Here is a 12,154-nt window from a genome sequence, read left to right on the forward strand (position 1 = left end):
TTATAGTCAGTAGCCAAGTTTTATCATTTTTTTGTAATCTAAAATAAAGACCAATGCACACACTCACTTATAACTTCTGCCAACTCGTATCTGCATGCTGTCTGCACCCATGATCAGGTACTGCCCACTAATCTTCATATCCACAGAACTGCAACTGGCCTTTTTGACAAATTCCACCTCTGTGTTGATATTGACATTGTCCAACCCTGTCATTTACACAAAACAGGAATAAAGTTAAACATATCATACAATTGTAAATATATATATATTTCTTACTTCACTTTAAAAAGTTTTTATAGGAGATAGACTTACCCCTTTTGAAGGGATCCTCCACATTTGCCACATAAGTAATAAAATCACCTTCTTCCACAATGGATTTGATTTTTACCTTGAAAGCTGTGAGAAAAGAAGCAAACATATCATATGCAAGGCCTCCTAAACGAAACAAATAGAATAAGCTCATCATACCAAAAAGACTGCCTACAAATGTGAAATTTCTTCAATAAATCAATTGGGCATTGGAGACAATTTTTACTGATGAGGTGGTAACAGTTCTAACAAAGTATCATCTTACCATATTTAATATTGTCACGGCAGGTAGCTTGTCTTCTTTCCTCAGCAGTGATGCTGGGATCCATCTCTGATTTGAAGTTGCAGCATTCCGCTATCATCACAGCAACAGATTGCAGTCACAAATAAAAATAAACAAAGTAATCACCCATAATTTACATCAACTTGAACAAATGACCAACCAGTTTTCTCCAAACCCACTCACGTTCCACCCTCCATACATCTTCAATGCTTATAATTTACTCGCAACCACCACTGTCCTCTGAGCCCATATGACTTACCTGCCATGCAGTGGCACTGTTCCTCTACACAAAGCCGTAGTAGCTTGGTTTCTATAGGCGGGGAGTAGAGCTTGGAACATTGGCTCTCTGTGGAGCAATAGAGAAGGATTATTTTTAGGTTGGTCAAACTTCCTGTGGTATATTCGTTTCTGTGGGTTTTGTTTTCCGCCATACTGTACCTTGATCATTGTACTCGTAGATTTTAAACAAGGATGCACTGACCATGCCAACTCGAAAGAGTTCTTTTATACGGAATCCCACACAGACGAATTCGTCAGTGGGGACCTGTAGTGTGAAGGCAATGACAGTGTTAACATTATATGACTCAATTGAACAAAAGTATAGGACTACAGTATTAGGACAAATTTAAACTACAGTATAGGACTAATTTATATGATTCATTTGAATGTCCACACCTAAACCAACATGTTCCAATAGCAGAAGAGAAGATAAGTGGAACTTACTGAGTCCAGCTGAAGCACAACCTTGTCTCCTGTGATCTTGTAGTCAGATATCACAGATTCCAGTCCATCCCGAAACTGTGAGGGAATTGATCACACAACTGAAAACAGGTCATGTCATTCATGTGGAACAGTGTACAAATACACTGAACAAAAATATGGATTTTACTGAGTTACAGTTCATATAAGGAAATCTCTCAATTGAAATAAATTAATTAGGCCCTAATGTATGGATTTCACATGACTGGGAATACAGATATGCATCTGTTGGTCACAGATATCTTTAAAAAAAAGATTGTGGCGTGGATCAGAAAACCAGTCAGTATCTAGGTGTGACCACCATTTGCCTCATGCAGCGCTACATCTCCTTCGCATAGAGTTGATCAGGCTGTTGATTGTGGCCTGTAGAATGTTGTCCAACTCCTCTTTAATGGCTGTGCAAAGTTGCTGGATATTGGCGGGAACTGGTACGTGCTGTTGTAAACGTAGATCCAGAGCATCCCAAACATGCTCAATTGGTGACATGTCTAGTGAATATGCAGGCCATGGAAGAACTGGGACATTTTCAGCTTCCAGGAATTGTGTACAGGTCCTTGCGACATGGGGCCGTGCATTATCATGTTGAAACATGAGGTGATGGCGGCGGATGAATGGCACAACAATAGGCTTCGGATCTCGTCACGGTATCTCTGTGAATTCAAATTGCCATCGATAAAATGCAACTGTGTTTGTTGTCCATAGAAAACTGCGGTCAGGTCAAGACCCTGGTGAGGACGACGAGAATGCAGATGAGCTTCCCTGAAACGGTTTCTGACAATTTATGTAGAAATTCTTTGGTTGTCAAAACCCACAGTTTCATCAGCTGGCTGGTCTCTAAAACGACAATGGAGGCGGCTTATGGTAGAGAAATGAACATTACATTTTCTGGCAATCGCTCTGGTGGACAATCCTGCAGTCAGCATGCTAATTGCACGCTCCCTCAAAACTTGAGACATCTGTGGCACATTTTAGAGTGGTCTTTTATTGGTGCACCTGTGTAATGATTATGCTGTTTAATCAGCTTGTTGATATGCCACACCTGTCAGGTGGATGGATTATCTTGGCAAAGGAAAAATGCTAACTAACAGGGATGTAAACAAATTTGTGCACAAAATAGGAGAGAAATACATTTTTTGTGCATATGGAACATTTCTGGGATCTTTTATTTCAGCTCATGAAACATGGAACCAACACTTGTTCATTGTAGATTTAGGAGAAAGTGGAAAACATGAATATGTTAATTACCATATTCAGATCTTCTTGGAAGGGTTGCACCCCAGTGGGTAGTTGGATTTCCATGACTGTGTGGCTGGAGTCAGTGAATGCCTCGTTTGGAGGGGGTTTATATCTTTAAAACATATGAGAAAATATAACCACTGTTCTATGAAGTATATTTTACTATACAGAAATGCACATTATCTTTACAGTGGTGGCATTAGGTTTTCTTTGTATTTTAATTACATTAAAACAGATTTAAAAAACACCTTATGGAACAGCGGGGACTGTGAAGCAACACAAACATTGGCACAGACACACGCATACACACGCATACACACACACACAGGCTATGCATACACATGGATTTAGTACTGTACATATGTGGTAGTGGTGGAGTAGGGGCATGAAAGCACACAGTGTGTTGTGAAATCTGTGAATGTATTGTAATGTTTTAAAATTGTATAAACTGCCTTAATTTTGCTGGACCTCAGGAAGAGTAGCTGCTGCTTTGGCATACAAATACAAATAAAATTATGATGATTTACTCAATAAATGACTGTGAACTAATATATAGAGTGTGTGACTATTTATTTTCATAGCTTATAGTTTATTCTCCATCAGTCAGCAACTCTACATAAAATAATTTCCTCTGCGTGTGCGCCAGCTCATTTTCTTTATTCGATTAATAAAACAAAACATAAAATATTTTACTCACTTTGCACATGCGACAATTCGAGAAGAATGCAGCATTGTATCTGGTGAAGTAGAAATTAAAGCTACAGTACCAGTCAAACGTTTGGACACACCTACTCATTCCAGTGCTTTTCTTTATTTTTACTATTTTCTACATTGTAGAATAATAATGAAGACATCAAAACTATGAAATAACACATATGGAATCATGTAGTAACAAAAAAGTGTTAAACAAATCACAATAGTTCAAATAAAGAAAACCCTTGAATGAGTAGGTGTGTCCAAACTTTTGACTGGTACTGTATATTTGTTTCCATGTTTATTGTGAGAGAAATGGTTGTAGTAAGTTTACAGACATTGATACACTGTCATACCTTTGGACTTTTTGTTAGGATGATGCACTTCAATGGAAATGTCAAATTTGCAGTTTTTGTTGGTCTCTGTTGTTTTATAATAAACAGTTTTCATCTGTTGTCAGATAAGAATTGAGCATATTATTTAAAGGGGGCAATCTAGAGTTGAAACAACAATTGGGTATGACAGTTGAACTAAGCTCATGAGGCATAAAATAAATTCTTCAAGAATTAATGGGTATATGTAAATCATTACTTAAATGTACAGTGGCAAGATAAAGTATGTGAACCCTTTGGAATTACCTGGATTTACGCATTAATTGGTCATAACATTTGATCTGATCTTCATCTAAATCACAACAATAGACAAACATAGTGTGCTTAAACTAATAACACAAATTATTGTATTTTTCTTGTCTATATTGAATACATCATTTAAACATTCACAGTGTAGGTTGGCCGACGCTGGGCCAATTGTGCGCCGCCCTATGGGACTCCCAATCACAGCTGGATGTGATACAGCCTGGAATCAAACCAGGGACTGTAGTGACACCTATTGCACTGAAATGCAGTGCCTTAAACTGCTGCACCACTCGGGAGCCCATAATCAACTTCTGTTTAGAAGGACATTGAGTAACGCAACAGAGGATGGATGGAACTTACCTGGACAACGGAGACTCCTGTACCAAAGCCTGTGGACACTCTGACATCTTTATCCTCAGTCACCTGTTAAAATGAGACACAGTATGACTGTATAATCATGAATTAGATGGGAGACAGAAAATAGCAAGGAAACATACAAACACAGCACATGAGAGATATAATATATAGTCTGTACTGCAACTTCAGGGTTCATTTAGCAAAGATCAGTATGAAATGTGCCATAGGGGTAGATGCTGAAGAAACTACATCAGTACATAAATGATTGAGATCATGATCAGGTTATACTGCAAATATCATTGACCCGATACATCCTAGTGACAGGAAAACCCAAGGAAAATATGGTCTCATTGAGCAGAAGTGGTCCTTTTGCAGGCAGTGTGTAAATTATGGGTCACACAGCGTGTGAGGGTGGAGGTAAGCCCTTACCTCTATTGGTTTGCCCACAGGTTTCCTCTGGGTGAGCACGATTTTCCCCAGTTGTTCCCTCGTCTTTATGTAGGACGCCTCGATCAACAGATCCAGCTTGGTATATTTGACCACTTTGCTGTACTCAGTCAGAGCCTCCAGGGTGAGAATAGTGTCCTGAGTAGAGATGACATATAGTAGTGTGATGAAGAAGGTGTAGGTGGTCCTCTGTCTTCTGTAGCTCAGCTGGTAGAGCATGGCACTTGCAACATCAGAATAGTGGGTTTGATTCCTGGGACATGTTAAAATATGTGCATGACTGTAAGTCGCTTTGGATAAAAGCGTCTGCTAAATGGCATATATTATGTACGGGATAATCAACAAGGGGCTATGTGTTATGGAAATTATTGAACAAAGTGGAAGGTATGTGCCATGACTAGTTGTGGGGAGTCCATTCCTCAACTCCCATTTCTGTGTGTCAAGCCTCTATTCCGCTAGGAATCGAGTCCTAAGATTCAGTATTTTTGCAATGGAGGAAACTAGCTAGTTGCCATAGGCTACTTCCGAGAACGCAAACTCTCGCAACTTTTACAGCAAAGAAAGAAGCAGCTAGCCAGGGAGGGAGAGAGGGGAGGGGTACAGCCAGGCATGCTGGCCACCAGGCAGTCAGTCAGAACCGTGCATCCAAATCAAATCAAATTTGACTTGTCACATGCGCCGAATACAACAGGTGTTGACCTTACAGTGAAATGCTTACTTACAAGCCCTTAACCAACAATGCTTTAAGAAGTTAAGAAGAAAAATGTGTTAAGTAAAAAATAGATAAGTAGAAAAATACAAAAATAAACTTAACAAATAATTAAACTGCAGCAGTAAAATAACAATGGCGAGGCTATATACAGGGTGTACCGGTACAGAGTCAATGTGCGGGGGGATCGGTTAGTTGAGGTAATTGAGGTAATATGTACATGTAGGTAGAGTTACTAAAATGACTATGCATATATAACAGAGAGTAGCAGCAGCGTAGAAGGGGGGGGGGGGCAATGCAAATAGTCTGGGTAGCCATTTGATTAGATGTTCAGGACTCTTATGGCTTGGGGGTAGAAGCTGTTTAGAAGCCTCTTTGACCTAGACTTGGTGCTCTGGTACTGCTTGCCATGCGGTAGCAGAGAAAACAGTTTATGACTAGGGTGGCTGGAGTCGGACAATTCTTTGGGATTTCCTCTGACACCGCCTGGTATAGAGGTCCTGGATGGCAGGAAGCTTGGCCCCAGTGATGTACTGGGCCATACGCACTACCCTCTGTAGTGTCTTGCGGTCGGAGGCCGAGCAGATGCCATACCAGGCAGTGATGCAAACAGTCAGGATGCTCTCGATGTTGCAGCTGTAAAACCTTTTGAGGATCTGAGGACCCATGACAAATCTTTTCAGTCTCCTGAGGGGGAATAGGTTTTGTTGTGCCCTCATCACAATTGTCTTGGTGTGCTTGGACCATGTTAGTTTGTTGGTGATGTGGACGCCAAGGAACTTGAAGCTCTCAACCTGCTCCACTACAGCTCCGTCAATGAGAATGGGGGCGTGCTCGGTCCTCTTTTTCCTGTAGTCCACAATCATCAACGTTGTCTTGATCACGTTGAGGGAGAGGTTGTTATCCTTGCACCACACGGTCAGGTCTCTGACCTCCTCCCTATAGGCTGTCTCATCATTGTCGGTGATCAGGTCAGCCACTGTTGTGTCATCGGCAAACTTAATGATGGTGTTGGAGTCGTGCTTGGCCGTGCAGTCATGAGTGAACAGGGAGTACAGGAGGGGACTGAGCACGCACCCCTGAGGGGCCCCCGTGTTGAGGATCAGCGTGGCGGATGTGTTGTTACCTACCCTTACCACCTGGGGGCGGCACATCAGGAAGTCCAGGATCCAGTTGCAGAGGGAGATGTTTAGTCCCAGGGTCCTTAGCTTAGTGATGAGCTTTGAGGGCACTATGGTGTTGAACGCTGAGCTGTAGTCAATGAATAGCATTCTCACATAGGTGTTTCTTTTGTCCAGGTGGGAAAGGGCAGTGTGGAGTGCAATCGAGATTGCATCATCTATGGATCTGTTGGGGCGGTATGCAAATTGGAGTGGATCTTGGGTTTCTGGGATAGTGGTGTTGATGTGAGCTATGACCAGCCTTTCAAAGCACTTCATGGCTACAGACGTGAGTGCTACGGTTCTGTAGTCGTTTAGGCAGGTTGCCTTTGTGTTCTTGGGCACAGGGACTACGGTGGTCTGCTTGAAACATGTTGGTATTACAGACCCAGACAGGGAGAGGTTGAAAAGGTCAGTGAAGACACTTGCCAGCTGGTCAACACATGCTCGGAGTACACGTCCTGGTAATCCGTCTGGCCCTGCGGCCTTGTGAATGTTGACCTGTTTAAAGGTCTAACTCACATCGGCTGCGGAGAGCGTGGTCACACAGTTGTCTGGAACAGCTGAAGCTTTCATGCATGTTTCAGTGTTACTTGCCTCGAAGCGAGCATAGAAGTTATTTAGCTCGTCTGGTAGGCATGTGTCACTGGGCAGCTCTCAGCTGTGCTTCCCTTTGCAGTCTGTAATAGTTTGCAAGCCCTGTTACATCTGACGATCATCGGAGCCAGTGTAGTACGATTCGATCTAAGTCCTGTATTGACGCTTTGCCTATTTGATGGTTCGTCGGAGGGTATAGCGGGATTTCTTATAAGCTTCGGGGTTAGAGTCCTGCTCCTTGAAAGCGGCAGTTCTACGGTAGCCTAGTGGTTAGAGCGTTGGGCCAGTAACCGAAAGGTTGCTGAATCAAATCCCTGAGCTGACATGGTAAAAATCTGTCGTTCTGCCACAGAGCAAGGCAGTTAACCCCCTGTTCCCCAGGCACTGTGGATGTTGATTAAGGCAGCCCCCGTACCTCTCTGATCCAGAGGGGTTGGGTTGAATGTGGGAAGACACGTTTCAGTTGTGTGACTGACTAGGTATCCTCCCTTTAGCTCAGTGCGGATGTTGCCTGTTATCCATGGCTTCTGGTTGGGATATGTACGTACAGTCACTGTGGTGACAATGTCATTGATGAAGCCAGTGACTGATGTGGTGTACTCCTCAATGCCATTGGAAGAATCTGTGCTAGCAAAACAGTCCTGTAGTTTAGTTTATCCGTAATCAAAATATGTATATGTTTAATCCTATACTTACAACTTGTGCTAAATTAAGATATTATACTGAGTTAAATCAACCAGACTCAGAGGTAAACTTCAACATGTCTTTACTCCATCACTGTCCGTGTAACAAGTCTCACATTCCTTTACTGATGTGGTGACGTCATATATCAGTACGTCACATCAATACACGACATCCCTCCTTTACTTGGACATGAACTTCAATGTCAACTTGACATACACAACAACACTAGTTCTTTACCTATATAGCAACCTTTGTTTTTACCAATAAACAACTGAAATATGTTCAATGTCTTATTATAACTGTTCTCCTAATGGACTTTCCTTTTTAAGCTTACTTCTAAGCAAAACAAAACAGTATTATTATTATTTTTCTTACTGTAACTAAACATTCTGCACCTTTTTCACAACATAACAAACATTCAAAGTCTTCGCATTAGTTCTTTGTACTTGTCATTTTTCAGTTTTTTCTGGTTTTCTTTACCCCTTGCAGTACAGGATAATGATTTTATGACAAAGTTTGTTAACTTCTGTGACAGTTTAATTTGTCTGTGAGGCCTGACTGGCTTGGGTGTCCGTGGTCTTTGTGGTGATCCCTCACAGATAGTCTGGTTGGACTCTATGTAATGTCTCAGAGTAGGACTCTGTTCCACAGTCTCTTTCAGTTGTGTGATGTTCTTTGGTTGTGGATCTGGCTCCTCAATTGTATACCTCTTTACGAATGTTGTTTTCCTTGAATACCTGGTCCTGGTTGGAGATTGAACAATCACATTGTTTCCCTCTTCATTGATCACAGTGTGTGGTATCTTTTTGAAGGTTGTTGTGAACTTGTGTGTTTTGTCCTGTTTTAGGAGAACCTGGTCTCCGATGTCCACGTCAGAGTGTTTGGCTCTGCGACGGTTGTCTGCATAGATCTTGGATTTCCCTTTCTGCTGAGCATCATATTCCTGTGTCTCCAGGTCACTGTGGTGTAGCTATATCCGGAAGCTTCCACCTCATTTTCCTTTAGAAAAGGAGCTCAGCTGGGCTCCTGCCCGTGGTAATAGTGATCAATGGACCTGTAGACTGTGACGTACTTGCATAGCTCCTGCTTCCAGTCCAGCCCCTCAGCTTGTGCAATGCAAATCCATTTCATGAAGGAGGCATTTTGCCACTCCACTTCAGCATTTACCTGTGCCCATTTTGGCGTCGTTTTTTCATGCTGTATCCTATTTTCCTGGCAGAAGTTCTGGAACTGGGATAACATGTACTGTGGGCAAAAATCAGATCAGATTGTTAATGGTAGACCATGATGACTGAAAATAGTCTCCAGACTATCAATCACCTTTTCTGCGGTAGTAGATTGCATGATATCATTTTCATAATATCTGCTGTAATAGTCTACAACTACAAGTATTGAGTGTCCTGTTGGTAGTGAACCCAATAGGTCAGTGGTGATGTCCTGCCACGGCCCATCAGGCAAAGCTGTGGGTCTCAGTGGTTCTGGCACATCTGGTTGTGCTACAATCAGACAACCATGGCATGACTTGACGTGCCTCTCTGCATCCTTGTCTTTGCCCAGCCACCAAACTTTACTCCTGAGATGTTGTTTTGTGCTTACAATGCCCAAATGTCCCTTGTGAGCTAAGGCTAGAACCCTCGCATTAAGTGCATGTGGCAAAAACAATGTGTTCCCCTTAGGACTAATTGTCTGATTACACACAGTTAATTTGCTATAGGTGAATATGCCTGGCATGTCTCATAACACCCACTCTCTCATCAGTTGTTAAAATGTCTGTCTCGCAAACGCTGTGTTTACCTGTGGCACAAAGTATGCATTTAACGCAGCCACAGCCCTGACGTATTCTGTTGGTTCTCCAGTGTCTGCGAGTGTGGAGAAAATGTCCTGCACAGCTGTCCCAGCATGATGTAGATCAAAGCTCTCCTCCGTTGTTTTGTAACCGCATCAACTTCACTGGATAGTATTAATCCTTCACCATCTGCGAACAGCTCAAACGTCATCAACCACCTGGTCCAGCGTGGACCTAGCATAGCAAGCTCACTGTAGCAGTCAAACTTTGGCAGATTGTTTTCCATCTTGATTACGCTAACTCACTTTTCAGATTTAACTATAGTTTTCAAACGCCATCATCTTCGGCATTGTTTAACCCTATACTTACAACTTGTGCTAAGTTAAGATATTATACTGAATTAAATCAACCAAACTCAGAGGTAAACTTCAACATGTCTTTACTCCATCATTGTCCATGTAACAAGCCCCACATTCCTCTACTGATGAGGTGACGTCATATATCAGTACGTCACATCAATACATGACAGTATAGGCTTTGGCAATGCTGTATCTCTCAATTTCTACGGAACCCAAACTGGCTGCGCGCATGCGCCATCGTGCATACATTTATTTTGTCCCCCCACACCAAACTCGTTCATGACACACAGGTTAAAATATCAAAACAAACTCTGAACCAATTATATTAATTTGGGGACAGGTCAAAAGCATTAAACATTTATGGAAATTTAGCTAGTTAGCTTGCACTTGCTAGTTAATTTGTCCTATTTAGCTAGCTTGCTGTTGCTAGCTAATTTGTCCTGGGGTATAAACATTGAGTTGTTATTTTACCTGAAATTCACAAGGTCCTCTACTTCGCCAATTAATCCACACATAAAATGCTCAACCGAATCGTTTCTAGTCATCTATTTTCCTTTCAGGCTTTTTCTTCTCTTGACTTTATATTGCGATTGGCAACTTTCATAAATTAGGTGCATTACCGCTACTGACCTCGTTCGTCTTTCAGTCACCCACGTGGGTATAACCAATGAGAAGATGGCACATGGGTACCTGCTTCTATAAACCAATGAGGAGATGGGAGAGGCAGGACTTGCAGAGCGATCGCAGACACTCGTTGGCTCGCGCGAGCAGTGTGGGTGCAATAATTGAATAACATAGATTTCTAAATATATTTTGCAACGCTCACACACGCGAGCGGTGTAGTCACCGCAATGCCTCGCGCAAGTTCACTAAAGTAGGGGCTGTCAATGAGTAGGCTGAGCTATTCTACACTCAACAGACCAAAGACCAGACATTCATTTTTCATAGCGAAGAGAAAGAGCAGGCTAGCCAGGGAGGGAGAGAGATAATCAGGGCAGGCAGACAGTCGGAACCGTGTTCATAGGCTATATCGTGGTAATCTGCATCTCACAATGTCTTGTCTTGCATTGCCTCATAAATTCACCAAAAGTATATGAAAGTATATACACTGCTCAAAAAAATAAAGGGAACACTTAAACAACACAATGTAACTCCAAGTCAATCACACTTCTGTGAAATCAAACTGTCCACTTAGGAAGCAACACTGATTGACAATAAATTTCACATGCTGTTGTGCAAATGGAATAGACAACAGGTGGAAATTATAGGCAATTAGCAAGACACCCCCAACAAAGGAGTGGTTCTGCAGGTGGGGACCACAGACCACTTCTCAGTTCCTATGCTTCCTGGCTGATGTTTTGGTCGCTTTTGAATGCTGGCGGTGCTTTCACTCAAGTGGTAGCATGAGATGGAGTCTACAACCCACACAAGTGGCTCAGGTAGTGCAGCTCATCCAGGATGGCACATCAATGCAAGCTGTGGCAAGAAGGTTTGCTGTGTCTGTCAGCATAGTGTCCAGAGCATGGAGGCACTACCAGGAGACAGGCCAGTACATCAGGCGATGTGGAGGAGGCCGTAGGAAGGCAATAACCCAGCAGCAGGACCGCTACCTCCGCCTTTGTGCAAGGAGGAGCAGGAGAAGCACTGCCAGAGCCCTGCAAAATGACCTCCAGCAGGCCACAAATGTGCATGTGTCTGCTCAAACGGACTCCATGAGGGTGGGCCCGACGTCCACAGGTGGGGGTTGTGCTTACAGCCCAACACCGTGCAGGACGTTTGGCATTTGCCAGAGAACACCAAGATTGGCAAATTCGCCACTGGCGCCCTGTGCTCTTCACAGATAAAAGCAGGTTCACACTGAGCATGTGACAGACGTGGCAGAGTCTGGAGACGCCGCGGAGAACGTTCTGCTGCCTGCAACATCCTCCAGCATGACCGGTTTGGCGGTGGGTCAGTCATGGTGTGGGGTGGCATTTCTTTGGGGGGCCGCACAGCCCTCCATGTGCTCGCCAGAGGTAGCCTGACTGCCATTAGGTACCGAGATGAGATCCTCAGACCCCTTGTGAGACCATATGCTGGTGCGGTTTTCCCTGGGTTCCTCCTATTGCAAGACAATGTTAGACCTCATGTGGCTGGA

At 43.0% G+C, this 12,154-nt stretch overlaps 1 protein-coding gene across 2 annotated transcripts in view; it reads right to left on the reverse strand.

Annotated features, from left to right (window-relative positions):
• The window catches only part of c5 (complement component 5), a 58,526-nt gene that overhangs the window by 515 nt on the left and 45,857 nt on the right, over positions 1-12,154 (reverse strand). Inside the window, exons 29-40 of one of the 2 annotated variants that reach the window (XM_029722325.1) lie at positions 9,040-9,117; positions 4,705-4,860; positions 4,279-4,341; positions 3,637-3,730; positions 3,285-3,324; positions 2,597-2,699; positions 1,316-1,390; positions 1,031-1,136; positions 852-938; positions 575-664; positions 313-396; positions 68-206 (exon numbers count right to left, since the gene is read on the reverse strand). In XM_029722325.1, coding sequence (XP_029578185.1) covers positions 68-206; positions 313-396; positions 575-664; positions 852-938; positions 1,031-1,136; positions 1,316-1,390; positions 2,597-2,699; positions 3,285-3,324; positions 3,637-3,730; positions 4,279-4,341; positions 4,705-4,860; positions 9,040-9,117 — 1,115 coding nt within the window. The remainder of the gene's footprint in view (positions 1-67; positions 207-312; positions 397-574; positions 665-851; positions 939-1,030; positions 1,137-1,315; positions 1,391-2,596; positions 2,700-3,284; positions 3,325-3,636; positions 3,731-4,278; positions 4,342-4,704; positions 4,861-9,039; positions 9,118-12,154) is intronic. The other variant, XM_029722326.1, reaches the window with a different exon arrangement.

This window comes from Salmo trutta, chromosome 29 (assembly GCF_901001165.1).
Source record: "Salmo trutta chromosome 29, fSalTru1.1, whole genome shotgun sequence".
NCBI lineage: Eukaryota > Metazoa > Chordata > Actinopteri > Salmoniformes > Salmonidae > Salmo > Salmo trutta.